Genomic DNA, 27,946 nt, shown 5'->3' on the forward strand with positions numbered 1-27,946 from the left:
TTTTTTTTACCTCTGTTCAATAATGGAGAGATTTTAAATATGAATGCCTCCACTGAGTGTGTGAGCACATGTTTCTCATCATCTGGCCCTCTCTATTCAATGTACAAAACACTGACCCATCGCCTTCTTTCACAAGTTGTAAATGTAAATTAAAATTTGGTAGGTAGAGTAAGAAGACAAAGGCCTTTTCATCACTAGCACTATTTTTATGAGCCAGAGAGATGTGAAAAGAGATTACACATCCCCCAAGAACCACTGATCTGTTTTGAGAGGTTAAAAAAGAAACAAAAGCAATCTATTTTACACTCAAAGTGACAATTCTATCACCTCTGTCAAACATGTATTAATAGCTGTCAAAAAGAAATACTACACTCCTCCACAAGCACGAGTGGGCTGTTGAACCGAAAACTCCCTAGTTTCCAGTCTAAAGCAACCATGTCATTAAAACGCAGGGCTCGGAGAAGATTGGAGGATGCTGTGCGCTGGAACAGATGTTTGGGCTACTTCTTAGGAAAATTTCCCACCCATAATAACCTTTGCTATTCAAGCAGGTTCCTGCACAACATCGCCAAGTCATGGTGCTCTCTCTGTAGACCTAAAATCATTTTATTCTTCTTACTGCCTCCTGTGTACGTATGTATGCACACCTCAAGATGACATCACTCAGAAACCAGTCTTTAAGTTGGCCGTGATGCAACACAGATAACCAAGCTGCTCCAAGTATAGCAGATCTGTGTAACGTGACATCACATGACAACATGCCCCGGAGCCTCTTTGCCTACCCACCTCAGTCAACAACCAGCATTACCCACTATTAACAATTACTGGAGGGGAAAACACTCTTTAAACATGTATTTGCTGGTCTCACTGTGCAGGCGCTCGTCTGGCTTCACTTGTATCATTAACACCCACGTTGTTACTTTTAAGGCCTTGCTACTGATAAACTGTAAAATGTGACACGCACAGTAGACGCCAGTGTCCATGCAGACGGAAATCACACAGAGGAGCTCAGTACTGCACTGTACTCATAGTGCCGTCTCAAAAGGTTCACAGTATTCGCAGTCAGCAACTGGGGCCAGCTTCACTACTATTTTAGACACAGTAGGTCGTTAAACTTGAAAATCATTTCTTCTCACAAGATAACGAACGTTTGTGGTAAATAATCTCTGTAAAAATGTGTGTGTTCCAGACCATTAAAAGAAAGTAAAATGGTGAAAAAGACAAAGAAACAGTCAGCTCTAGGCCAGCAACAAGAACTGAAACTACAAAAAAGGGCAACTGTCATACAGTCTAGTTCTGGGACCAAATCAAGCTGCCGTGACGGCTTCATGAGCCAAAGCTTCCACACAGTGTCTGATGATGAACCACTGTAATGTTTCAGCTTAGGAAACGAAACAAACACCCACAATATGCCAGCACCTTAGTGATGGGCAAACACAGTCACACAGCACACACACACATGCAGACAGGGAAAGTACACAAGTCAGCACAGTGTGTACTATCCACCATGGAGTGCTGGATTTCTCTTTCAGCTTTCACCAGTTTCCAAACAACATTGGTTTTAGTGAGACCAAGAACTGAGTGATGTTTCCCTGTCATATAAACAGCAGGTACTGTAGACTACATACCCTTTAATTATGTCGGCTACTTCTGCTTTGCTGGTGGGTGGGTGGTGGTAATTTCTGAACCCTATACCTCTATACCTATACTAACGTCATACCTAGCCTTCAAATGAAAATGCCACCTTCATGTTTAGTAACCTTGACACTGGTTCAAACTTTGGACACTCGTGCTCTTTATCTTACTCACTGTTTATATTTCTGATGCAGAGCAGTGTGGGGAAAGGCACCAAACTACTCTTAACTTTCAATAAATCCTTTATTTTTCTTTTTAAAAGTCCCTTTTGGACTGACAATGCACCTTGTGGTGCAAAGCAACAACTTGATCAATTGGACACTACCAGCTATAATCCAAAAAATGTAGACAATATCAATGGGCCTTTACAGCAATTGCCAGAATTTAGTCAATGTTACTGTCACAGGCCATCAACAAAGAAAGAAGCTTTCAAGATATTAACTAACTAAGCCAATCTAGATTCATCACGGATTTCTGAGCTACAACCACGACGACACGTGTAAAAGAGCTTCTAATAGCTCCTCCATGTAACAGCAGTTTAATGACAGGTGTTATTATTAGACATCCGAGAGGAACATAGACTAGGTAGGCTAGTCCTGGTGTGTGTGTGTGTGTGCGCCCATGGTCAATCTGTTTTAACACTTTGTATTTCCAGTGCCATTTCTTAGGTACAGCAAATTATACTTGAGTGGACTGAATAGGCTGTTTATTTTCGCAAGCAGTGGTTATAGTTTAACTTTGCCAGGTTAATCGCTTCTGGGGGTGGGGGCTGTGTTGTTGAGGACATGTGAAGTAGCAAGTTCAGTCACTCTGTCCATTAATGTTAGGTTGATATGAGCAGCATCGACCACGTTAATTAACAGATGAGCAGCAACATGTTCAAAACACATGGACGGGTCGCCGTGAGGACAACAATATAACAAACGCCAGAGACTGTCCAGTTCATTCACGGCAATAATAGGCACCAACGTCATCGCAATTGCTGTTTGGCAGGCTATTATAAATAAGTCACTGATAACAAAAAAATAATAATGAACAAAAAAATATACTGAAAGTGCCTAGCTACGTACTGTGTTGAAACCTTATACTCCCCAAAGCTCGCTAGCTAACTTTGTAGCTAAGTTATGAGTTTGTATTACGTCACATTAAAACTAACATTTCAAAGGTTAACTCTCGCAAATATCTCCATTGCCAGCCTTCGACCAAACACTTACCTTCACATAGAGTCACTATAAGTATAATCCAGGGCTTCTCTGAGCATGTTATGGACTTATAAATCCATACCATGCACAGTTCGCCTGCATTGCTGCCATCTTGTCCTAGACGACAGGAAGGGAGAGCTCGCTCTCGGTAACGCCACCATCTCCCACATTTTTAAACATTAAATAACTCCTGCATATGAGCGTCCACAAGCACCACATCGAGCCCAGTTCGTAGCTACACAGTTCAAATTCGTCTCCTTCCTCTTAGGGCGATGCAGCCCATCTCTGAAAGGGGTGTCCGTTTCCCCCGTTTAGACGTGCGACTCAGCGGCCCAGCCAGCCTCTAACATGTCCCTGCTTTTCTCTAGCAACTGCAAGCGAATGTTTGTGAACTGACGGCATTGGACAGACCGGAGCAATCGATCAACGAGCAGCAGATACAACGATTCAGGACTCCGAGGTAGCCTACTGTATGTTCACCACGTCACGTGCAATACAATACAATACAAAAAAAAAAATCCTTTGTCCATACTGTCCCTGTTACCCATATGGATCTATGCTGTTACCATATATCACCTCAACCAGCAAAGATAAACATCTTGAAGCCGGCCTGCTACATTAAACTACTGGCCTGCATAATGCACTCTATAGTTATAGCCTACTGGATTTTATACTTGACTTGATACTTTTTCATGTGGCTGCTATTATAACTGATTGATTTATTATGGAAACTTTTTATATAAATTATTGAATGGGTTGCTGCTGATGTTATGGAAAGTTTTCTTTTTTATATAGGCTATAAAAAGAGGTTTTTATGCAAGCCAAAGACAAATGTCTGCCTTTGCATGCAAAAGTAGACAATAAAGTATTTCAATTCTATTCTAAAAGAGAGATTGAAATTATCTCCAAGAAAATGCAAATGTTTAGTGGGAATCCTACGCATTTTGTAAAGTGTCAGATATATATTTAAAGCATGTGAGGAGCAAAGGAACAGTGATCAGAGGGGTTATAGTGTACATTCAGCATGTGAATAATTCAAGGCAGAATTAAGAATTTGATTTTATATAGGTTATGTTGTATCTGTCATGTGCATAATGAAGATAAATTAATGTTAAATGATACAAATGCTGGTAATAAATTCTGCAAAAGTGTGCAAACAAAACATGCAGCCTACAGATGCCATTGAGTTGTGTTTAATGTTTGATATTTGAAATTGCAGTGAAAAAGTAAATTAATTCAATATGCTATAGTTCCTTTCCTTCTTCTTTACTGTGTCAACGACACTGTTCTTAGGGGAATTAGTGTGGTGGGGCTGGGCACAAGCTGGAGTCTCCTGCTCAGACAGTAAGGAGGCACCCAGCTGACAAAGAAAGCTGCTCATAAGCCCCTGGTGTCTGAGAGGACCAGCTGTAACCTAATCCACCAACAGGTCTTTGTCTTTCCCAGCTCTCAAAAGTTCCCACCCACAGTTACAGACAACAAACCTCCATTCCTGGTCAGCTCTAAAACAGGTGTGGACACCTCTTGTCTGACCTGTTGCATTATGAGTAAACACAGCTGGTGTGGCAATAAAGGAAGCAGAGAAGCCCACATATAAGTTTGTTTAAAGTGTCCTGGAAGACATAAGGGTGCTTCCTGGAGAGACAGGACAGTCAGTTGTGCAGAGGCCTATGAGTTCACTTCAGATCAAAACAGATATTATGAACCCAAATAAACTATAAAATAAACACTACTGGTAGTGTTCTGGAAATGTCACGTCATCCTGGGATCATATATTGAAATCATTTTATAATTATTATAATTATATAATTATTATTATTTTGTTTTTCAAATTTCACTAGAAGCATTGCATTTTTGTCTTTATGTCACCACGAATGTTGGCTCCACCAATGCTCACATTTACATTCAGCGCAGTGTAAAACCATGGTGTCACCGGGCTACATCACCTTGTAAGCTTATAGATAATATACTATAATGTTCGAATTGCTTTTTCAATTAGGGGGAACAATTAAACACAACTTAATCACTTTTGTTCAGATACTTGATCTGTGGTCTTTTGCTCTGGTCTGTTTCAAGTTGTTGACCACATACTCACCAAGCGCGCGCTCTCAGTGGTTATGTTTTGTCTCCCCCTTTTGGTCGGCATGGCGACCAGCATTGTGCGGCACAAATGGAGCTTTTGTTGCTGGCGCTGATCTTTTTACAGTCCATGGTGCTGACATGACATGACATACAGTAGGCTATACTGTATGTTGTCCTCATGGTTATAAGAAAATCGTGGATGGAATTACTGACAAAGTGACTGGTCAAATCTTAAGAATATGTTTATGTTCGTATTCGTGTTCGACAATGACCACTACAAGAAGACAACTAAATCAAAATATGAACTTGGTTTGTAGTTTGAACGATCACAGCTGCTCATAAACATTTTTTTTTTTACACGGGGCATATTGGGCTCGACATAATTTCAAGCAAATAATAATTCAAGAGTTCCATCTTTTCATATCTTTATAGTTATTTGATTTAATATCTAAAAAAAACAAAAAAACAGCTTAGTATACAACCACACAGTTTTTTTAAACGTTGTGTGTAATATTTTTTGTGAAGACCAGTGCGTGCAGTTTTGTGGATTTAACGTTTTATTTTGAAGGACCCGACGCCGGAAGTGTTATTGTTGTTACCGTTGGCCAGGCGGAAGTCAAGTTTCACGCCATTTTGAGGCATTGGCCGGCCGTTGAGCAGCTATTTGCTTGAGGGCAATGTGATCGACCGTTTTGAAGCTATGCCGATTACTTAGTCGCTTTTTAGAAGAAAATAAATTGCCATCACGTTATTATTTGGTCGTTTATCCATCTGATTTAACATTTCTAACCCAGATTACTCTTCCAGCCATGTCCACCGAGGGAACAGCCGATCAGGTAGCTACATGCATTTCTGCTCAGGGGGCAAGCTAACGCACACTGAAACGCTAGCATCGACTCGTGCGGGTTTATATCTGGGTAATGTTACCAAGTAAACTGTGCTGTAGTATATGTAATAGGAAACTTAGTTACTTTATTAATACGTATGTAGCAGCTTGTATGGCACACGTGCGTTGATAGTTATTGCTATTTACGGGTTTGTCGTGTAGCACCAAGTTTAGCCTGTTGTGCGCCATGTTGACTGGCTAGTTGTTAGTATTTTCGCTACTCGTATTTGTACAACGTTAACGCTTTGACCTTATTTAATATCACCCGCTCGTTACCTTGGTATCAACGTCAGTTAGTTAACGTTACCATTGCTAATTGTATTTTTCTCTGTTCTCAGTGATTATCAATGGTACGTTACAAGCTGTAAGGACGTAGCTAGCTAGAGTCACAACGATTGATTTTTCTGTTCTTTTTTTTCTTTCTTCTGGTAACCACAAGTCGGGTGTTTCTTATGCATGTGCATAGCCAGTAATTAAATGCCCTGATTATCAATGCCTACCCAAGCCCTCTACTATGACCGCGTAGGCCCCCAGCGTCGCCAAAGCACAACACAGCTATCTCAGCCCGTGCAGCAGCATAATTTTCTCTGTACTGTGTTTTTGTGTTTTTGCAGGCTGCAGCAGAGTATATCCCAGAGAAGGTGAAGAAGGCAGAGAAGAAGTTGGAAGAAAACCCATATGACCTTGACGCATGGAGCATTCTGATTCGAGAAGCACAGGTTTAGTGACACAAGAGTTGCATTCCCGGGGTTAAGCAAACTGGGAATAAGGGGAGGGTAGTGGGTCAGGGGTTATATATTGTTTTTTTAAACAAAAACAAAAAAATAACAACTAAAAAATAATAATGCACAACATCCTTTTCCAATATGATTGCTTCTTCATATATTAAATAGTGTGGAATGTAAATGCATTCTTCTTCTTTAGAACCAACCCATAGATAAAGCAAGGAAGACGTATGAGCGACTTGTCACGCAGTTCCCAAGTTCTGGCAGATTCTGGAAACTATTCATTGAAGCTGAGGTTAATACTTTTTTTTTTTCATTTAGTGTGCATGGCTGGGAAGTTTTCTGACATGATCAACAATGTGATTTTCACACAAACAAACTGTTTTCTTACTTCAGTGATGTTTAAAGTCACAATTCTTGCTAAGAATCCCTAGACCTGGCTTATATTGTTGTAGTGAACAGCTCTACACAGTTTTTGTACAAATATTATATATGAATGGTCTTGAGTAAACACATTTTGACATCTGAAAGCATCTAAACTACCTGGGAGTATCCTGCCAATCAAAGGACCCGAATTGAACAGAGATGTAAGATGGTGTTAAACAGAGTTTTAATTGGTAAAATAGTGTAACACATGGTTACATTAGTCAGGATCTAGCTTGACTCATTAAGAATTGTGCCTTTAAACACAAACAAAGGGGAAATTAGCTCTAACCATTTCTTTTTCAGAAAATTCTTATGTTCCCAGGATAAAAAAAAGTTTTTCTGCGCCAGTTAAAATGGGGTAAAGTGCATTTGTTGCATGTTTGATCTGCAACAGTATTAAAACTATTTTAATGGTATTGGAGTGCATTAGCCTTTTATTCACTTGTCGTGTCAATTTATTGCCTCCTGTGTCATTTCTTTCGGTAATTTTATAAACAAATATTTTTGATTGTGTGGCCTATTCTTTCTTTGAGACATATCCTACCCCCTCCTCCTCATTATATGACCAGTGACCCATTTGTTTTAATGCCACCCACAGGCTTTGCTGTTATGCAATCAGCCACTGATAGGATGATTCATTTCCCCCTCTTCCCATTACCATTTTTGCTAACCCGATGAACCTGATGGATTTTCTGATGCCCACCCCCCCCCCCCCCAGCTTTGTCCGATGACCACTGCAATTGGTGTTAAACACATTGCTTGCACAAAGTTGCATGGTGTCATCAAGCATCAGAGTTGAGCTCCTAGTTAAGTCCAGAGTGTAGGTCTGAGAAATTACCACCTCTATGCTGCTGTATGTTGAGGTTGCATTGGTTGTTGTTTGTTGTGTGCTTGTTCCCCTGTGTGCAGCTATCCCTGGACATATTATGTTGGGAAAATGGCAAAGGAACACACTGCTGCCTTTTCCTACTGGACTTGGCTTCTCAGGAACTGTTTGCAATAATCTAGAGCTGCCAACAGTAGGCACTATCTGTACTTGCCAGTAAAGCATCAGTAAATTACTGATGGTGATTTGTGGATCATAGGGAAATGCAGCACATCAAAGAGACAGCTCAAATAAAGGAGACTGAAAGATTTAAACATATCTTATTTTTTTCTGTAAGGCCTGTAAATTGTTACAGGTGACACATTTGGACAGTGTCCAGCTAAATGTTCCATAATTGTTATTGGGTGGGTAGGGGTTAAATTTAAAGTAATTCTTTCAGAAACAGACTTTAGCACTCATTAGTTCTGTGAAACGTGAAATGCACACAGTAGAATTTTTTTAGGAATTAGTCATGGTTTGCATTGTCAAATGATTAAACTAGGTTAATGTGCCATTTATTTATGTGTTTAATCAGGTTCCCAGAAAATCTATATACTTGGCTCACAACAGTTAAGGTGGAAGTGTGCAGAAAAAGGCAGGGGCTAGGAACCGGAGTTAAATCCCTTGTAGGCATAAACCTATTTGGCCAGTGAAGCTGATTCTGATTTGGAGCTTGTTGTACTTCAAATAATCAAAAACACATTTCATCATCTTTTACCATATTGGCATTATTATATCCCTGTTAAACCTTAAACCAGGCTTTGTTGCAAAACACAAACTAGATATTAGGTCAGCATGTTTGCATAGAGAGTTGTTTGCAGAAACAACACACTGGTTATCTAAACTGGCTTGAAATAACCACTGAAAATTTAAGAACATAGTGACAGTTCAAAGTAGTATAAAATAATCCTTTATTCGTCCCACAATGGGGAAATACAGCCATCTGTTGTTATTTTGCTAGTTAATGTAACAGACACTTCTTATCTGGTAAGTATGTGGATGAGTGCTTATCTACCCCATTTATTGGAACTACATGTTAAAAGTAGGTCAGAATATAAATTTACAAGCCTAAAATGAAATTCCTCATAGTCTTACTCAACCCAGTTATGATAAATTATCCATTTTCTGCATTTTCTTTTTCTTTTCTTTTTTTGGTCGGGGGCAGGTTTGTGCAGAGTACAAAGCCTTTTAGCTGTAGACCATAGTATATCCTTGTTTTTTTGTGCTGGAGTGTGCACTTTTCAAAACCAAATGAGATTTTACAAAGAGCTCATTTGCAACAAAAAAAGCTGCACACCAGGAACATTGCACCGAGCGCAGGGAGAGAGGGAGAGTTGAGCTCTCGCACATTGGATTCACTGAATCACCCAGTGGGGTATGAGAAAGTGTGACTTGGGGCGGAGATTGCCAGCACATGTTGACTGACACAATGCTAGAGCGAGGCCAAACGTCAGTGGTCAGTCAGATGATCTCAGGTTACTTATTTGGCATTTTAAATAAAAAAAAAAAATAAACAGTTTTTTTCAGGGCTAGAGCCTGTCCAGTATGTTCAATGATGTGAAAGAAAACATTTCCAAACAAGAATGACAACCTTATCTCTTGAATTTGCCATATTGATATCGCGTGTCCTTGTGAAAATGGTCTAAAACGATATTCACTGCTTGGTTGTGGAAGTAGTGCACATTTTCAGACTTGCTAACTGCAGTGTAGATGGATTATCATTCAGCTTCTGCATTTACTGCACATAGGAATTGAAATTGGATATTGGCATCTCAATCTTCGCTTATCATTTGGAAACTGTACCATATTCTGCTTTCACTTTAGAAATGGTTGGTCGAAAAAATTTCTAGTGTAGTCATGAAGAATTTGTCATTATTACCTTAATGCAAATGATGTCATTTAAATAATCTGTTTTCCGCCTTGATACATTTTCCTTCTCCCACAGTGGTTGTATAATTCATTTTTTGATTATCCAGCATGTTTGTGTGAATTTTTCTTCCATCATATCATATTAAAGTAAATTCACAGTGGGATCACACAGATGTGTTTAAGTTCTTTTCTAGTAGGGATCCTCAGTAGATTTTGTGCTTTGAGTCTGTTATGTAACTTGCTACTAAAGACTCTGCTTCAGCATCAGGAAGGTCCTGACTCATCTGAATATTTTATACCCATATGGCCATATCAGAATCTAACCTGAGCCCATCATACAGCGTCTCCATTTCAATGTAGCACATGAGAACGTTGAGCTGTGCATCAGATGTTGAACAGGCTCAGATTTGACTTTGTCTGTGAAACTACTAGTGGTTCTATAACACGTTTGTACTTTTTACACCAAGCAACTGGACTAAAAATTCTTGCTTTTGGTTGTGTTGTTTTGATTATCTTAAAAAAAAAAATGAATTGAATTGGTGTCAGCTGAGTCCTTGATTGTATTTCTGAGACATTCAATAATATTTTCTGGCAAATCAGTTGATTTCTTGTCTAAAAATACACACTTGTATTAGGAGATGAGCTTTCTAAACTGCACACGTGTCACTTATTCTTAGAGATTCACTGTTCGCTTGGCCTCCTTTTTTTTTAAGTGAAGGTGAAAGCATCATGTGACAGATGTGCTGTGGCAGTGCCTGGAATGTGCAAGTAATGTACGTCAGTCTATTTTAGGGATGATATCCCCGAGGCACTTTAAACTGCATCATATCTAGTTTGTACTTCCTGGATAAATGTGGCTCCAGTATAGTGGCCTTTTCCTGTGCTATTGGCAACTCAACACTTCCATGTTTTGAATCTTGTTACTTTGTTCATTAGTTACATAAATAACCAAAACAAACTTTTGACCTTGAATTATTAAATGAAGCCTGTACATGTAGTTTTTAGCATTAAATGCTGGTGTTAAGTTATGCAACCGTTGAGAATTGACAAAATGTAAAATTTCAAAGTTGCCACCACAGCATAAGAAATGTGTCGTTTGCAAAAAAGGGTTAATGCTTCTTCCTACTTTTGTAGAACACATTAACATAAACACGGTGGGATGGCATCAGTCAACATACAAACAGCTAATACCAGAGAAATGGCAGCCTCTTCTGTCTGTGCTGCAGGGTGCTCTGTGTGTGTGTGTTGGCCATATGTAATTCATTTCTGCAACACTGTTAACCGAGGTAACAGGCTTTCCCAGGGCTGTGAAAGGAATTGATTTAAATGTCAAATACTGTATTTCTTGGGGGCGTCTTTTCAGTCATTTCCCTCAGAGTTAATATTTCATTTCTGATCTTTTTGTCAGGATTTTTTTTCCCTGTAACAAGGTCACTGGTGCTTTTTCTGGGTCATGTGGCGCAATCTACAAAGAAAATAAACCCCTTTTTTCTTTTAAAAGTAATTTGTCATTCTTGTGTGAATTTCACTTTGTTGATCGTGTGTGTGTGTGTATGAGTGGTTCTATTTGCATGAACGCATGTTTCCTTGAAAGTGGAGGAGACTTCTGAATTAACATTGCATTTACACTCTTATTTGCAGATCAAGGCAAAAAACTATGACAAGGTAGAAAAGGTAAGTGTCCATCACACTCACAAAATCTGGCTGTTGGTGAAGGCTCCTCACTGTTTCTAACTGGACTAGCCATTCTCTTACTTTTTCTATAATTAGTTTATTTCCCTTTAGGGATTAATAAAGTAATTCGTACTTGTATTATTCATTCTTTCATATCCCCAGAATAAGCACAGATGCTATTATTGAGTAGATTAAAGTCATCAGTATCTGCAATCTGGAAATGACTGTAAAGGCATGTCATTTGGTCCAGTCAAGTCTCAGAATCCCCAAATCAAAACCTCACAAATTCACAAGCTAACAAACAGGAAGTGTGCACGTTTAGATAAAAAAAGTCACTTGAAGACCTTTTAATTGTGAGTTGACTCCATGTTTAGTGGTTTTACACCTAATACTTTGTAACTACTTTGGTTTGTGCTGCCATGACATGATTATAGCATAAGAATATTTTTTCCTTCATCACTGTTGGTAAATAAAATAGGTACATATGAAAGACTGTTGGTAACACTCTTTCATATGTACCTATTTTTAATTTTAACTTGAGTGTACTTGACTATTCGGTTGAACCTCTGCGTTGGTTTGCCCTTCAGTCCCGCTAAATCTCACACTTGTAATAGATACTGTGAGTCTTAACTTAAAATGTCAATGCTATTCAGTATTTGCTTGAATGTCAACTCGGCGCACACACTGTGCGTTTGGAGAAGCTCACCGAAATGTGGGCCACTATCTGAGGCCTGTCACACGAAGCAGGATAAGTGGAGTGCACTGAATGTGCTGAGGAGACCCCTCCCTCCATGTAGGGGCATATGGGCTGCAGAGGGGGAAAAAAAAACGCATTTCTGGCTTTTGCTCTGTGCACTTGTTAATCCTCCTACATGGGATCTGCCACTAATGATCAGCAGGCTAGTTTGAGCACGGGATTATTAAACCAAAGCAATGAAACACTGAGGGTGGGTGGTTGTCTTGTCTTCACGATATGTAAAAGCGAGTGTTTGCGCCTCTGTTACACTTATTGTTAATCCCTGCCATGCTCTTGCCCCTGTAGTTGTTTCAGAGATGCCTAATGAAAGTGTTGCACATCGACCTGTGGAAATGCTACCTCTCATATGTCCGAGAGACCAAAGGGAAGCTGCCCAGCTACAAGTAAGAGAACCTGCTGCATAGTGGTATGAAATGAAGGCTGCAGGCGTACTCATATACTCCAATATATATATACACATTTTACTGAACACATGTTTTCTTCCATTCAGAGAAAAGATGGCCCAGGCATATGACTTTGCCTTGGATAAAATCGGCATGGAAATAATGTCTTATCAGGTACACCGATATGAAGTATTTATATGTATTGTGTATATGAGTTTCTGTCGACTGCTGTTACCTAACAGCTGCTCTGTCTTCTCTCAGATTTGGGTGGACTACATCAACTTCCTCAAAGGAGTGTAAGTGTTTTATCCTGTAATACAATGAAGCTTAAAAACTCCATGAACCGACTCCGAAATGACATCTTTTGTTTTGTTGTTTTATTAGTGAGGCCGTGGGCTCATACGCAGAGAACCAGCGAATCACTGCAGTACGGCGGGTTTACCAGAGAGGCTGTGTGAATCCCATGATCAACATAGAGCAGCTCTGGAGAGATTATAGCAAATATGAAGAGGTGAGAGACTGACTTAGGTTCCAACTATATTCATCAATAAATTCATTCATATTCACATAAGTAGTTTTTACCTATTAAAATATGAGAGCACTGGAGACTGATGGATTGACTTTTTTGTTTGTCGTCTCAAGGGGATCAATGTGCACTTGGCCAAGAAGATGATTGAGGATCGAAGCAGAGACTACATGAACGCGAGGAGGGTTGCTAAAGTGAGATAATCCACACATAGTGTCACAAATATCCGCAGGCTTTCTTTGGACCCTTGTTTCATAGATTGAAGTCAGGCGTTCTTTGTTATCTAATTTACACTGTTGTGTGGTGTGTGTGTGTGTGTGTGTGTGTAATTCAGGAGTATGAGACTGTGATGAAGGGTTTGGACAGGAACGCTCCCTCAGTTCCTCCCCAGAACTCCCCTCAGGAAGCCCAGCAAGTGGAAATGTGGAAGAAGTACATCCAGTGGGAAAAAAGCAACCCACTGCGAACAGAAGACCAGACGCTCATCACAAAGAGAGGTGCGGTGGTTTATGGTCAAGATAAAGAGTGTTGTGTTAGAATTTGTATTATTTTACAACTACTATTTGACTTGGAGGCTTTCAACCAGTACCAACTGGCAGTCGATTTACCTGGTCACAACTTTTAGTGAGAAATCACTTGAACTAAATATTTCAAAGACAAAGGAGTTGTGCTGTGTGGGCAGAGACAGCAGCAATTACATCTCAGCTTTTTAAACCACTGGCTTTCAGGGAGAGCAGGTTGAACAGGTGGAGTGTTTTAGGTATCTGGGGACACAGATGGACACCTGCCTATCCTTTCAAACACACTCCGACACAATTTACAATAAAGCACTCCAGCGCCTCCATCTTCTCAGGAAGCTGATAAATTTCACTGTCAGTAAAAAAGATTTTAATGTATTCTACCGGCCACGCATAGAATCCATTCTCACCTTTAATATCACATCTTGGTACAACTTTCTCACTAGCAAACAGAAAACAAAACTCACGCATCACAGATCGAGCTGGCAAAATACTTACAAACTCCACTGTCCCATCTAAATGAGCTGCTCTGTAATGGGGAAAGCCACCTTGATCACAGAGGAACCCTCTCATCCCCTCCATCATCCACCTTAAATGAGTCAATAAATATGGTTGAAAAGGCTGGTGACACAGAGTACAGTAGGTCTTTTGTCCTGTAGGAATGCAGCCACTAGAGGGTGCTGGTGGACACTTTTTTTTTTTTAATCCCAAGTCCTTTTCATAGTATGCAGATTAGATATTGTCATCATTTGCTGTCCTGTGTTGTGTTGCAGTGATGTTTGCCTACGAGCAGTGCCTGCTGGTACTCGGCCACCATCCTGACGTATGGTATGAGGCAGCACAGTACCTGGAGCAGTCCAGCAAACTGCTGGCAGAGAAAGGGGTGAGAGATGAAACCTGTCTGGCTCCGTCAGGACTTATGTGAAATGTGAAAAGACTTGTTGAATATTATGTGTAAAACTTTAAAACACCCTTTCTTTCTCTTAGGATATGAATAATTCCAAGCTGTTCAGCGACGAGGCGGCCAACATCTACGAACGTGCCATCGGGACTCTTCTGAAGAAGAACATGCTTCTTTACTTTTCATTTGCTGACTATGAAGAAGTGAGTCGTCCAGCCGCCTGTTCAGAGTGACCAAGGTGGTGAGAGACACTGTGACTTACCAGCGCATCTCTTTCACTGTCCTCACAGAGCCGCATGAAGTACGAGAAGGTCCACAGCATCTATAATAAGCTGTTGGGCATCGAAGACATCGACCCCACCCTCGTCTACATCCAGTACATGAAGTTTGCCAGGAGGGCGGAGGGCATCAAATCAGGCCGCACCATCTTCAAAAAGGCCCGGGAGGACGCGCGCACACGTCACCATGTTTACGTGACTGCAGCACTGATGGAGTACTACTGCAGCAAGGTAAAGACAAATATGATTGTGTTTAGTTTTACATTTGACATGACCAAAATCTATTTTACAATTCCGTTTTTCTATAAACTTTCTTTATTTTCTTCCCCCCAACAGGATAAATCAGTGGCTTTTAAGATTTTTGAGCTTGGTTTGAAGAAATATGGCGACATTCCAGAGTACATACTGGCCTACATCGATTACCTCTCACATCTTAATGGTACGTTATCTTTAATAAAAAGCACAGGATATAGGAAGTGCATTTTCTTGACTGTATACGTGTCAATCTAAGACGTTGTCTTCTCTCTCCAGAGGATAACAACACCAGAGTTCTGTTTGAACGTGTCCTCACCTCAGGAAGCCTGTCACCAGAAAAGTCGGGGTAATGTCAAGTACTGAATAATCTTTTTTTAGAAAAAAAAGGAAATCTCTGATGATGTTTGCTGACTTTGGTTCTCGTGTCGCTCCCCAGCGAGATCTGGGCTCGGTTCCTGGCTTTCGAGAGCAACATAGGAGACCTGGCCAGTATTCTGAAAGTAGAGCGCCGGCGTTTCACCGCCTTCAAGGATGAGTATGAGGGCAAAGAAACGGCCTTGCTTGTAGACAGATACAAGTTCATGGACCTGTATCCCTGCTCAACCAGTGAGCTCAAGGCCCTGGGATACAAGGTGTGTATTTTACCTGATGTCGAAGACTTATAAATACATCTCTCTTTCTCTCTCTCGCTCTCAAAGCAGTTTAAAGGGATAGTTCAACATTTTGGCAAATTGGCCCATTGCTATAATCCCTATAGTCATAGCAGTAGGTTCGTTACCTTTAATTGTCGGTGCAAGCTATTTTTAGAACGGCGGAGCGGAGCGGCGAGCTGCTCAGAGCTACGCTACGGAGGCTAAGGGAATTTCTTTCTTGGTTTCTCTCATCAAACTCATCAAATACAAAATCCCAAAACTCCAAAACGCTTTTGTGGACAAGTTGTGACCTGCACAATCACCACGCTATGAGATAATAACAGAACGTTACGAAACTGATCCGTTTTCGGGGTAAATACAGGGTAAATACAGGGTAAATACAGAGTCTGTTTGCTTAAAAAAAAAAAAAAGGGCATCAGCGGTTTTGCATGAATTTACCTCTAAAATAACTCGTAACGTTCCGTTATCTCATAGCGTGGTGATTGTGCAGCTCACAACTTGTCCACGACAGCGTTTTGGAGTTGTTGGATTGTGTATGATGAGTTTGATGAGGGAAACCAAGAAATTCCTTTAGCCTCCGTAGTGTAGCTCTGAGCAGCTCGCGGCTCTGCTCCGCCGTTCTAAAAATAGCTTGTACCGACAATTAAAGGTAACAAACCTACTGCTAAGACTATAGCGATAATAGCAATGGGCCAATTTGCCAAAATATTGAACTATCCCTTTAACAGATCAAACCTGTGTTGACGATATTGAAATGTGTTTGAATGATTGTTTGCAGGATGTGTCTCGTGCCAAACTGGCAGCGCTGCTTCCAGAGACTGTGGTGGCGCCGTCGACGCCTGCACTGAAGGATGAAGCTGACCGTAAACCAGAGTACCCCAAACCTGACACTAACCAGATGATCCCCTTCCAGCCGCGTCACCTTGCCCGTACGCAGTCCTTAAATGCCCAAAACTCATTGTTTTAGATTCACGACCATCACATGTTTTTAATTCTCTCATCAACATTAATTTTTCGATGCATAAAAAGATCAATCTTTAACGCAGCCTCTTGTGTTTCTCCACACAGCTCCAGGTTTACACCCTGTCCCTGGTGGAGTTTTCCCAGTTCCCCCAGGTGCTGTCGTTCTAATGAAGCTGCTCCCTCCGCCTACGTGCTTCACTGTGAGTAGCAGCAGCAGCAGCTTAATGCTGTCAGGCTCATATTTACTGGTAATGAACAAAAGATGAAAACATCAGGGTTTTCTTCTCTTCAGGCAAGGACTTAAAGAATCTGTGATTGTGTTTTTGCTGCAGGGTCCCTTTGTTCAAGTGGATGAGCTCATGGAAACTTTTAGGAGATGCACACTTCCTGAGAGTAAGTTGCTTTTGTCAGCACTTAAGAGGTTTCCAGAACAGAGTGTCTGTTTTTAGCCGCACCACACAACGTGGCTCTGGTGACGGAAATATCAAGTCAGATGGTCGGTCACTCACCCTGTTACTGGCCCAACACTGCTCCAAAGTAAACCCGCTGTGTTAAGATGTGATCCCCCCCCCCCCCCCCCCCCCCCCCCGTTTGATGTGTCACTGATTCATTCTCTGTCTCTTCAGCTGTCGATGCTGCTGTAGAGCTGATCACTGGCAGACAGCCCGATGCAGGAGGGGAGGGCAATGGATCTATGGAGAACCATGCTGTTGCCAAGTCACTCAAGAGGCCTAACGCAGACTCCGACGAGGAGGACGACAAAGGAGCCGTGGCTCCGCCCATACACGACATCTACCGTGCACGCCAACAGAAGAGGATTCGATAAAAATGAAAACACACATTGAACCCAGTCAGAATGTATTCTTAGTACCTGGTCATATGGGGTTAAACGTACATGTCCATACTTCAGAGTGTCTCACAGATAACCGTATACATCCTTTGATGTCTGTACAGAAGACGAGCACACGTATACACACACACACACATTCACACTCACACAGTCATACATACAGTACGCACACCTGGGTGTTCTTGTGGCTTTTGTTTGTTACAGTTTTTATTTTTAAAGACTGACCATTATACTGTAAAAATTTTTTAATTCAACCATTCATTTTGGCACACAGCTCAGTTTTGGCCTTGTGATCTCCCAGTGATGGCAAAGTGGATTTAAGCTTTTTTTAGATAACTGGAGGAAACACAGTTGTTTCAATAAAAGTGGGGAAAAAAATCAACCAGATGTGTTTTGTTTTTTTTTCTTTGTTGTTTTGTGGCTTCACTTGTGGATATTTTATTTGGACTTCTGCTTAAGCACAACAAAAGCAGGCCTTATAATTGCCACTAGATGGCAATGTGACACTAAATTGTTGGTAGGAAAGGTTCAGACAGCCAGTTAATCAGAAGACAACTCAGTCTTAGCTTTACAGCAGTCTGGATTTGTGCAAAGAATATGTGCCCGCACATTTTGACTTTTGTTAAACAAAATTTTGTGAACTGCAGTTGTGAGAAAACACTACAACTCTATTCAATGAAAATAAAATGTTCATGTTACACAAAGAACATTTTTACTATTTGTCAGCTGCCACTTTTCACACTGCACTGATTACATCATTATTTGTCTGCCCAGCCCGGCTTTTGTTGTGAGCATGAGGTGGCCTATCTCACCTCTGAGCCTATTCACAGGTAACACTGACATGGAACAGTGTGCACAGAACACCTGTCTGCTGACACATGGCCAGAAGTTTGAATTCTACTTTCACATTTGTACTGTTATATCTGCTCATTTCTCTTATAAACTAAAACTTGGTGTAAAAAATGAAGGCGAAAAAAAGTCTTTACTTAATGGATTTGTATGTTATAGTGTCTGAATAAGAGAATAATTTTAAGTGTTTTATTATGTAGTAGAGCTCTCCACTAAGAGAAGCCATCAAAGAAAATAACTGCATGGCTCTTTCCCATTTTGCTTTCATCAACAAAGGAAAGTACCTCTCATTTTCATAAGCTACTGTTTGCATTAAAATGGACTGGAGCTGCTGAGATCGAAGTGTGTGTGTGTGTTGGCGGAAACTTTTTGAATACAATGACCGAACATGAGAAACAGAAAGAGGCTTTCATAAACACTGAATACTAACATTATTTCCAAACCTGTGTCTTTATTTCAGAGGACAGTGTGTATGGAATATCAGTTTTACAGGTAGATTAGTTGACTATAATTAGTGTTTCATAGACACATTTCTGGACTTTCCAGTTGTAGCATGTACACATTTTGTGTTTCCAATGAAAAAGGGGGTAGTTTTACATCCATGGAGGAATTTCAGCTGTTTTTATATTAAAACTCAGTAAATCATGTGTGGTTAAAAGTCAGTCCTGGAATGCCTGTCTCACCTGGAGATGTGGAAGTCATTTCCTCTGCTGATTAGAGGGGGAGGGGGTACACAAACCTTATTTGAAACAGAACTTTGAAAATGCAGCTAAAACGCAGCTAAGGCTTTCAGTTAAAAAAAAAAAAATTACAAACATCTGTTTTGCTGATTTGTAGCAACAAACACAAAAGCCCAGAGGGCTGATTCTCATGAATGCCACTGACTGTTTACTACAGCACGTCATTAGACTTTCAGATTCCCAGGTTCAAATTTCCGTTTGATGGTTCCTCAGACTGTGCATCGCACTGTATATGAGAAACCACAAGAACAGACACATTTTCTATTGCTAACACTGTTCCTATTGCACAAGCACAAAGAATACATCCATTGAAAAGCGACATGCAGGCTCTCACACACAGAACGCCTTCAAGAAGTATTGCAGTGTGAAAACTTTTTTTTAAAACACTGAAGAAAAGTAACAGTCTCACATACAGTATAACTGACATTTCATGTTAGTGTCCTGCACCAAAGAAAATATCTAAAAAAAAAAAAAAAGTAAATATGTCTTTAAATATTGCAGCTTATTAAGAGTCTCTACAATTAAAATTCACATTCTTTTTCAGTAGTTTCACCTATTTACATACAAGCAAATACAATCCACTGACTATACTGCACAACAATGCAATCAGCTTTCCTCTTGCATCACTACATGTCTGTTTACATTATAATACATGTTCTGGGGTTTTGTTTTGTTTCTCTCATAAATATTACTGTAGCAACATGTTGATAGTTGACAATCTATTTCCAAAGTACTGAACAAAAATCTCTGGATGGCCTTTATAAAACTGTCCCAGCAGTCTTCTCTTTTCTCTGGCCGAGAGTTTTGGGTCCTCATGGACTCTGCGGAGTAAAGACCACAGTTCCTCTTTGGTGGTTTTCTGTGCGTTTTCTGAATAGGCCTTAGCGCTCTGTCTTGTGCAGTATGTCGACCCTGCAGTGAAGAGAGGTGGAGAAGCAGAAATTAGGTGTAGGATAGGTTTGTCTTCATTTACTGCAAAGGATTTCTTTCCTTTGTCACACAAACAGCAATAAGAGATTGATGCACAAACCTGTTATCATATCTGGATCCTTCCCCTTCACAATGTTCATTACTCTGTCGCTGACCATCTTGTGCAAGGAGACAGGAATCTGGTGGAAAATTGAGCAATAAAGAAACATTAAGCTTTTATTGACTTTGATTTAAAGATCCACTATGTTACAGAGTCACACATGTGATTTATGATTTGGTTTTTTTCTCGTCATATCCGGTGTCTGATTGGTTAAAAGCCTGCTTCTGAACAACCTGTGTAAACAGCACTTTATCTACTCTGTGCCTGAGGTCGCTTGCAGAGATGCTGATTGTTTCATCCCTCCTACAACACCGGATGCACACATACACACACTCTGTGAGAGAGGAAAATTAAGACTCTGACTCACTTTGAAAAGATCACAGTGGTTGTCCATCATGAACAGAATCATCAGGTCCACCTTTCCTTTGGGGAGTCTTCTGCTGTAGACAATGGCACTTGAGAAAGACCTCTTCACTGCCATCCTGTTCTCCACCTGACGGAGAATTATTTCCAGTTAACAGCAAACCAACAGACACATGCTCAAACACACACACACACACACACACACACACACACACACAAGATGCAAGTGAGCGCTCACCTCTTTGTGCAGTTTGACCTCGTGTGGTCTGGCTGCAGTGGCCATGAACCTGAGCAGTCTGCGCAGCTCCTCCCTGCTCCGTGAGTCCTGCAGCTTCAGGCTCAGCTGCAGAGACTCCAGAGCCTGCTCCTGCTTACCATTCACTGACAAACAACCAGAGAAAATACAGAGATCAAAATGCTGAAAATTATCCTGTGCGACTGAAAGTAAAACAAGGCGACTGCGATATAGCTCCTCCTCTTACCCAGTAACTCCGAGATGCCAGAGTGAATGTCGAAAACGTGGTTGCTGAGCAGCGGTGGTTGTTGCGTGTGTCCATAATGTTGAGCCAGGACCTCGTAGAGAAGCCTCTTACACTGGAGCAGGTCGTTTGAACAGGAAGCCAAACCTCGACTGACCTCAACCACCAGCTCATCGGGCAGAAACTCCAGACAGTCCACCGCCCCTGACATCCACTCATCAGCCCTGAGGGAGGAGGTAGTAGAGTGATTTCAACCCAGTCAACAGACTGAACAAAGTCAAGCAACTGAGATAGAAAGGTTAAATAAGCTTTTGATTTTCACTGTTTTGGAGAAAACTCAACTGCTTCTACCAGTGTAGCATGGATTTAGTCATTTGTACCGCAATGATTGAGGTTTAGAACTGACAGAAATGTAGATTTGGAACATAAAATAGACTTTTAAAGGAGGCAGTGAAGCTGTAAAGGCTTTTGAGGACTTACTGTGCTTCACTAAAGGCCTTGAGGACTTCTCGGTCTAGGTAGCTGGATGTGTACAACAGGTCTGGGTCACTGTCTGTGCCGTGCAGGGGAGGCCGAGAACTGTCCTTGCCCTCTAACAAGTTCTCCAGTAGGGGGAGCTCTATCAGCTGCAACAGCCTGAACACTGCCTGCTGGTGCCACACCTCATCCACACCTGTTGAAAGACATAAGCGTACAGGGGCAAAGCATGACTAAGCATTTACTGCACGTAGGCCTGTCCTATTTTTCCGTATCTCATCAGACAGAGGACGACTTACGCTCTTGTGAGAGGCCGAGGTTGATCATCTGAGGGGTGACGGTCGAGCCGAGGTTGAGGTTTCCCAGCACGTCCTCCATTGATTTGTCTGTATTTACAGGGGAGTGGGTGGAGTAGCCCAGCACCTCTTGTCTGAAGAGTCACATAATGACAGCAATCAGTGGAAATGATTGAAGAGAGAGAGAGAAACAGGCTTATTACAGGAACAAATGAGGCGTCAGGCTGCAAATGTTTTTTAGTACATGTGATTCTGTCTCAATTTGCTGCTGCTTTGATTGCAGTCATTTCATATCAAACTGACAAAATAAATGCACAATTTCAAGCGTTAAACAGTTTCTGATGACCACTAAATAAGATGTGGAGTTTTTCTTTTCTTGTTTACATCGCATTATTCCCATTAAGACTTGAATTGGCCCAAGCTGCAAACAACGAAGGCCTAATTTAGCTGCTTGAGCACGTGGCTCATCATCTTCTAATCAGGGACTTTATGGTCTAGTCCAGTCAGGAGCTGTCACTCTCACTCTCACGACAACATCAGATCAGAGGGGAGGAAATCACAAAGTCCTGAGGCAACGTGTTCGCACCTCATCTGTAGAGCATCCTGCCTGTCTAGCTTCAAAATAAAGGAGAACTGACTGACTGACTCATGTTTGCTGTCTTGTTGAGAGTCAGATTAGATAGGATGTAGAATACCATTATGATGTCTCATGTCTTAGCTTAGCACATAACACAATTTAAAACTGGAATACACTGGAAACCCAGCAGTCAATATAAATGTTAGTGACTATTTCCAGTCTTTGACAGTACAAATATGAGGTCCTTCTCATGTAGTCCCTTACTTATTTTTCTGCCTGTTAGGCTACGCATTTCTTCTCATTTAATGACTCTTTGATTTTGCAATTTAACTTTGTATTTGAACTTTGAATTGTCACACTGGTAATGAAAGGGTTACTGGAAATGAATGGTTATCACGACATGTCTGGAGGATGGAAGTTCAAGAGTCTCATGTCATGCCTCACTAGTTTTCAGAGGCCGCCAGTATAAAGCCATTCTGGATTTGGGATTAGCTCCTGGCGATCAGGAGAACGGAGAACAAAGCGAATCAAAAATGAGATCTGAAGATGTTGTGACGTGAGTCTGTACCTTTCACGTGAGGGACTATAGCTGTTCTTGTTCCTGTTCATGCTCGGTGAGTCATATCCGCTCTCGATGGTGCTGGTGGAGTGAGAGTTGGCGTTGGTCAGTGATGATGAGGAGCCGCTCGCCGGACTCAGGAACCTGTATAAACTGCAGCTACTGTCCTCAAACGTCGCTCTCTTCCTCTCCTTCCCGAATACTTTAATGCCCACTGGCTCAAACACCCTCGAGTCCATCAGGGCCTGGCAAAGACGAACGGCCTTGAAGCGGGGCACTGACTCATCGCCGAAGAAGCGGCTCAGAGTGATGTGTGCCAACACCACATCCACCGCCTCTGAGCCCAGGAAGCAGTCGTGGTAGGACTTGAGGTTGTGGCGCCTGCGCTTGACCTCCACGTGAGTGTGGAGATTGGAGATGATGCTGCCCCAGATGAAAGTGGCCCGGAAAGGCTTCCCAGCCATGTCTGGTCCTGATGGAGGAGGACACAAGAGTATGAGTGGATGGATAAAGGAGTAGAGAAAGAAGAAGAAGGAGAAGAGGTGATGAACTCTTCAATCAGCCAAGAGAGGTAGGCTATAGAGGACGAGCTTCACTGACATTATGTAAGATTCGCAATTCAAAACCTGCACAGATTTCAGCAAACTGGCAGTGGCAGTGCTTAACCATTTAACCATTAACCTTAGTCAATGAGCACAAAAATAATGAACAACAGTGTGACATTTCATCATCAATTAATCATTAAGCAACAAATGTTCGCAAGTTGGGAATGGATTTTCTGCTATTCAGCGTTTTTTACCATTGTAAATTGTATTTTCAGACTCAGACAGTACAAACAAAACCATTAATCAGTTAATAGAAAAAAACAATCATATACAGTGAATTAAGAAAGCCAGCTAGAAAAAAACATGTTGAAAAACAACATGAAATCTCAACACAACTAACCCAACTTCTCCCAACACTAATCCTTTTGGTTGAATCACTTATTAATTCACAACTGTCTCAGCTTTGTCCATTGTCTGAGCCCTTTCTCAGAAACTACAGAGAATTGTGCTCTGTCTTTACCAAACACACACTCCCTGTCCTCTGTGTATCGTCACATAATCTGAATCTGAATTTGAGTAGCTGGACGTGGGTGTAACAGCGTCTGGTCCAGAATCAATGCATCTCATGGGGGTTAATAGCCGAGCCTGATTTCTTGTGAACAATATTGAAAACCTTCATTTTTAATTCAATAGACACTACTAACCTTCAAGAATCAAATGCTGAGGTCAACCAATGTAGGTTAAAGACATTTAGAAAGACAAATGTGGCTGCTTTGCAATAACAGACATGAAATGCAAACTTTCCTGCTATGCTCAAATCACATACACAAGGAAACACGGACAATGAGCATATTGTGAGCCTCCTCTCACAAGAGATATCCTAATGTGTTCCTGTTGCATTTTCCACAGGACGGGCTGCATTGCTTCCAATATAGACACATAAAGCAGTAGGTGGTTCATCCAATCAGTCCCTGACGTGGTCATCGTTCTCAGGATGATTTAATCTTCCTGTCTGTGTTTGATGGGTTTGATTTGTGTCACAGCTCGCCGTGAGCCAGACCTATGAAAGAAAGTAAAGCTGACCTCAGTGAGACGTTACTGTGGCTTTCATCTCACCACAGGAAACATTTAAAGCCTGTTGAGCAAATGCTATGGGGAGGATCTGAGAGATCCACTAAGGCCAGAGGCCATAAATCAGGAGCTCGACAGCAGCAGCAGCAGCAGCAGCAGCAGCCAGGCTCTATGTTATGATAACACAACATGACAAATACAATTAGTGACCCATCTGTGAAACGTGAAAACAAAAACACCCCGGGAACAGGACAGCAGCAAGCAGATGTTCGCCCACGTTGGAGGAAGGTGTGTGGTATCTTGGTGATCTGCTGATTGATGAGATACAACTAAGTCAAACTGAGAGTTCCTCTGGGGGAGGAATACACCATGCTGACCTGGGGATTTGCATATTAGGGAAGAACAACCTGAGCCATGACAGCTGTTCAAGGAAGAACCTTTAAATAATTTTGCATCAATAACAGGGGTCATGAGAAAATTCAATCAAATATGTATTTCATTGTGATAAGAGAAGCCTATATTATATAATCCAATGTGAGAAGAACATATTTTAGTCAGATAAGTCACTTTAACTCACTAAATGGGGAATTAATAAGAGGAATTATATAAATCTGGAGCAATTAGAAGGAGAAAAAAAAGTGCATTATCAGGATGAAACACTTGATTTAGGAGTTAGGGGCCATCTGGAGAATCCCATCAGGGGTTCCTGGATTACCAGTTACACAATTAATCCGGATCTGATCAATATCCATTAAAGCTTGTTCAAAGGGGTAAAACGAGAGAAAAAAAGAGTCGGGGTCAGGTGTGGGTTAAAACAATCCTGGGAACCCGGCTCTGCTCTGTCACCTCTTGTTGCTTGCGCCAAATTGAGATTTGAGCCCAGTTTGCTTAGCTGACGCCTGACGAGGTCTCCTTCCCTGTGACTTTTGTTCCTGCGTGTAAAAAAAAAAAAAAAAGCCCAGCAGAGAGAGCGTGGGACGATGCAAGAGGGAACTGACCTGTGTTTCAACCAAGGACAACAGTGCACCGTGTGTTTGCACACACCAGCGGAGGTAAATAATCGCAAAGGGAGCAACTCAGACATCACAGGAGGGATGGATCCCCACCTCCCGGTAGATACAACTCCCTGAACCTGGGCTGTTAGCAAATAACACTTGAAACCAGCCTCCAGCAGCAACAAGCACAGATCTGCAGACATCATCAGGCTCTGAAAACGCACCGTGGCACCACCAGACCTATCGCAGCCAGCAGGTTGATAACAGCCTGCGGTGGATACCTGGCTTCATTCCTCCAACATGCTGAGACCGGTGAGATGAACCGATCAAGCCGCAGGACATGCGGAGCCCGTATGGATTTGAACCCTCATATCCTGAACGATATAGACTGTATGGTGGCCTGTGTTTAAACATCAACACTGCACTGCTGAGTCTGCTCTCAGCTCATGTCACACAACACAAACTCTGGTCTTATTAGGCTATTGTGACGACAAATAAATAGCCTATATGAAACTTTAAGAATCCCCCTATGAACGCTTCATAGGAAGTGAATCATGGTATTAACTTTCAGAACTTTTTAATTTATTTTTTTTAACTTCAATGACATTTTAGTCAGTAGATTAGTAAATTTAGAGTAGAAACAACATCCTAGTCTTTTCAGCTGAATTTCTTTGAATTATAAATATTTCACAATATCACTTGTAGCCTATATACATTGACTTGCTAAATAGAGACCAATAATTGCTGTCAGATCCAAATCAGCAGCAGACGACACAGCCATAAATGTTATTTCTAAAATCCCATCATCACAACACAGCTGATCACAGAGCTAAATAAACTTGAGACATAATTTCAAACATAAGAGGGAATCAGCATTATCTTATTCTGTTATATTTGAGCAGATAGGAATAAATTAGTTTTACCTGGTGTTCGGTGCATGTAAACTTCCTCCAGTGACAGTAAACACAGCCATTCAGATCCTGTCCTCTGTCTTCAAAATGTGACGCACGCAACTAACTACAGTCAAACCCCGAAACCGGCCCCTCCCACTTTAATACATTATTCATGTCCCTATCGGCGCCCCGCCCGGGGATAACGTGGTAATGAATCCCACTGTTCCCCCCCCCCTTAACTTTTACATATGGACCCTGCAGCCTGAAACAGAAACTTTATTTGGAGGTTGTTAAAGACCTCTGGTATACATGAGTAGCTATCCACCATGGTTTCACCCCAACAGGTGGGTTATGGTAAGGTATTTTCTATTATCAGATAAAATCAAAAACACACACAATGCTGCAGTGCAGAGTATAGCCAAAAGTGAAACCCTTTAAATATTCTCATGTTGTGACTGCTCAGGTAAAACGCTTTCAGTTGAAAAGAAATTATCAAGGAAGTTTGCACACATACTTTGACTCAACAGGTCACACCCTTAAAGCACTGTAAATAAAAGTGCTGCACAGAAGAGGGGAGAAGAAATTGACATAAAGGATAAATATTGAGAATATGAAGGTTTTTTTTTTTTTTTTTTACACCTGTTTTATCAATGTTTGGAAACGTATGCTTCGGCTGCACCTGCAGTGGCCCTGATGTTATTCCACTGCATCTGTTATCACCATCCTACACAGTCTCAAGACCTTTATCACAAACAAACATGCACACCCCAGAGTAACCACACAAGAGCTGTAGTAGGGAGAGATTTCATGAAGTCAGAATCTAACCTGTCGGCTTCCTCCTCCAGGTGTAATCTGACAGTGGAAAAGTAGTAAGGTGACACTGTGAAGCTGCGTGTTGGTCACTTGCTGAAAGCGAGACTGGAAGGAAGACAGCTATTATGATCCTGCATGAGACACAACAAGTGTGGTGCAGTGAGTGAGGCGTGTAACTGGGGCAAACCGGTTTGATTACTGACGTCCTCACCTTCTTCCATGGAGAGGAATGCTCCCTCACCTCAGGTGCAGTGAGAGCGTGTGAGCAGGAGACAGGAGACAGGGGCAGGGGGAAGTCTGATGTCCAGTCAGCTGTTGCTGGGAAAACATCACATTTCCTCCGTCTTACATGAAGTTCAGTTTGCTGAGTTTAGGAGGCAGGTGTAATGAAAGATGCACACGTTGCATCATGGGAAATGTACAATCTTGTGTTTTTGTAGTATTCTTAAAAAAAAAAATCTCCATCTAAGTCCAAAAACAGAAACAAAACAGAGATTTGCCCATGGTTGTGAGTTTTAAGACACTGACCATGATAAATGTTGCATGTCTTACCTGGTGTTAACTAATAAAGGCACTTACTTGGGTGGCTAAAGACAGAGGTAAGAAGGATGAAAAACTAAACTACTATCCCAAAACCACCAACCCTTCATCATAAGCACTGTGATGACAGTTAAAAAACCATTAACCCTAACATAAAAAGAGTCACAGCTGGATTTCAACTTGTTTGTGCTGAGTCACCTTAGCAAACATTATTCTTTACTACATTGTAACTACAGCAACAGTTTCTAATAATTATATCAAAATCCACTGA

General features: G+C 41.3%; 3 protein-coding genes across 3 annotated transcripts in view; 1 reads left to right on the forward strand and 2 right to left on the reverse strand.

Moving 5' to 3' along the window:
* Nucleotides 1-3,203, reverse strand: part of hipk3b (homeodomain interacting protein kinase 3b) — a 41,058-nt gene extending 37,855 nt beyond the window's left edge. Inside the window, exon 1 of the mRNA XM_084001619.1 lies at nt 2,850-3,203. Coding sequence (XP_083857745.1) covers nt 2,850-2,922 — 73 coding nt within the window. The 5' untranslated portion in view covers nt 2,923-3,203. The remainder of the gene's footprint in view (nt 1-2,849) is intronic.
* A 2,355-nt stretch (nt 3,204-5,558) lies between these two features.
* On the forward strand, nt 5,559-17,820 carry cstf3 (cleavage stimulation factor, 3' pre-RNA, subunit 3). Its single transcript, XM_083993707.1, has 20 exons — nt 5,559-5,755; nt 6,420-6,524; nt 6,730-6,825; nt 11,332-11,364; nt 12,407-12,504; nt 12,612-12,678; nt 12,766-12,800; nt 12,889-13,015; nt 13,147-13,224; nt 13,365-13,527; nt 14,322-14,431; nt 14,536-14,652; nt 14,740-14,958; nt 15,064-15,166; nt 15,259-15,328; nt 15,419-15,614; nt 16,414-16,564; nt 16,704-16,798; nt 16,931-16,991; nt 17,225-17,820. Exons 1-20 carry the CDS (start codon nt 5,729-5,731, stop codon nt 17,422-17,424), a joined length of 2,151 nt encoding a protein of 716 aa, XP_083849833.1. The 5' UTR covers nt 5,559-5,728; the 3' UTR covers nt 17,425-17,820.
* Nucleotides 17,821-19,690: 1,870 nt separating this feature from the next.
* On the reverse strand, nt 19,691-26,409 carry depdc7a (DEP domain containing 7, paralog a). The gene is made up of 9 exons (XM_084000392.1): nt 26,353-26,409; nt 22,828-23,290; nt 21,686-21,816; nt 21,390-21,582; nt 20,913-21,133; nt 20,669-20,811; nt 20,435-20,560; nt 20,068-20,146; nt 19,691-19,949 (listed from the first exon to the last, which is right to left on the reverse strand). The coding sequence occupies exons 1-9, from the start codon at nt 26,366-26,368 to the stop codon at nt 19,726-19,728; spliced, it is 1,596 nt and encodes a 531-aa protein (XP_083856518.1). The 5' UTR covers nt 26,369-26,409; the 3' UTR covers nt 19,691-19,725.
* Between the last annotated feature and the right edge of the window lie 1,537 nt (nt 26,410-27,946).

Source organism: Trachurus trachurus, assembly GCF_905171665.1.
Source record: "Trachurus trachurus genome assembly, chromosome: 3".
NCBI lineage: Eukaryota > Metazoa > Chordata > Actinopteri > Carangiformes > Carangidae > Trachurus > Trachurus trachurus.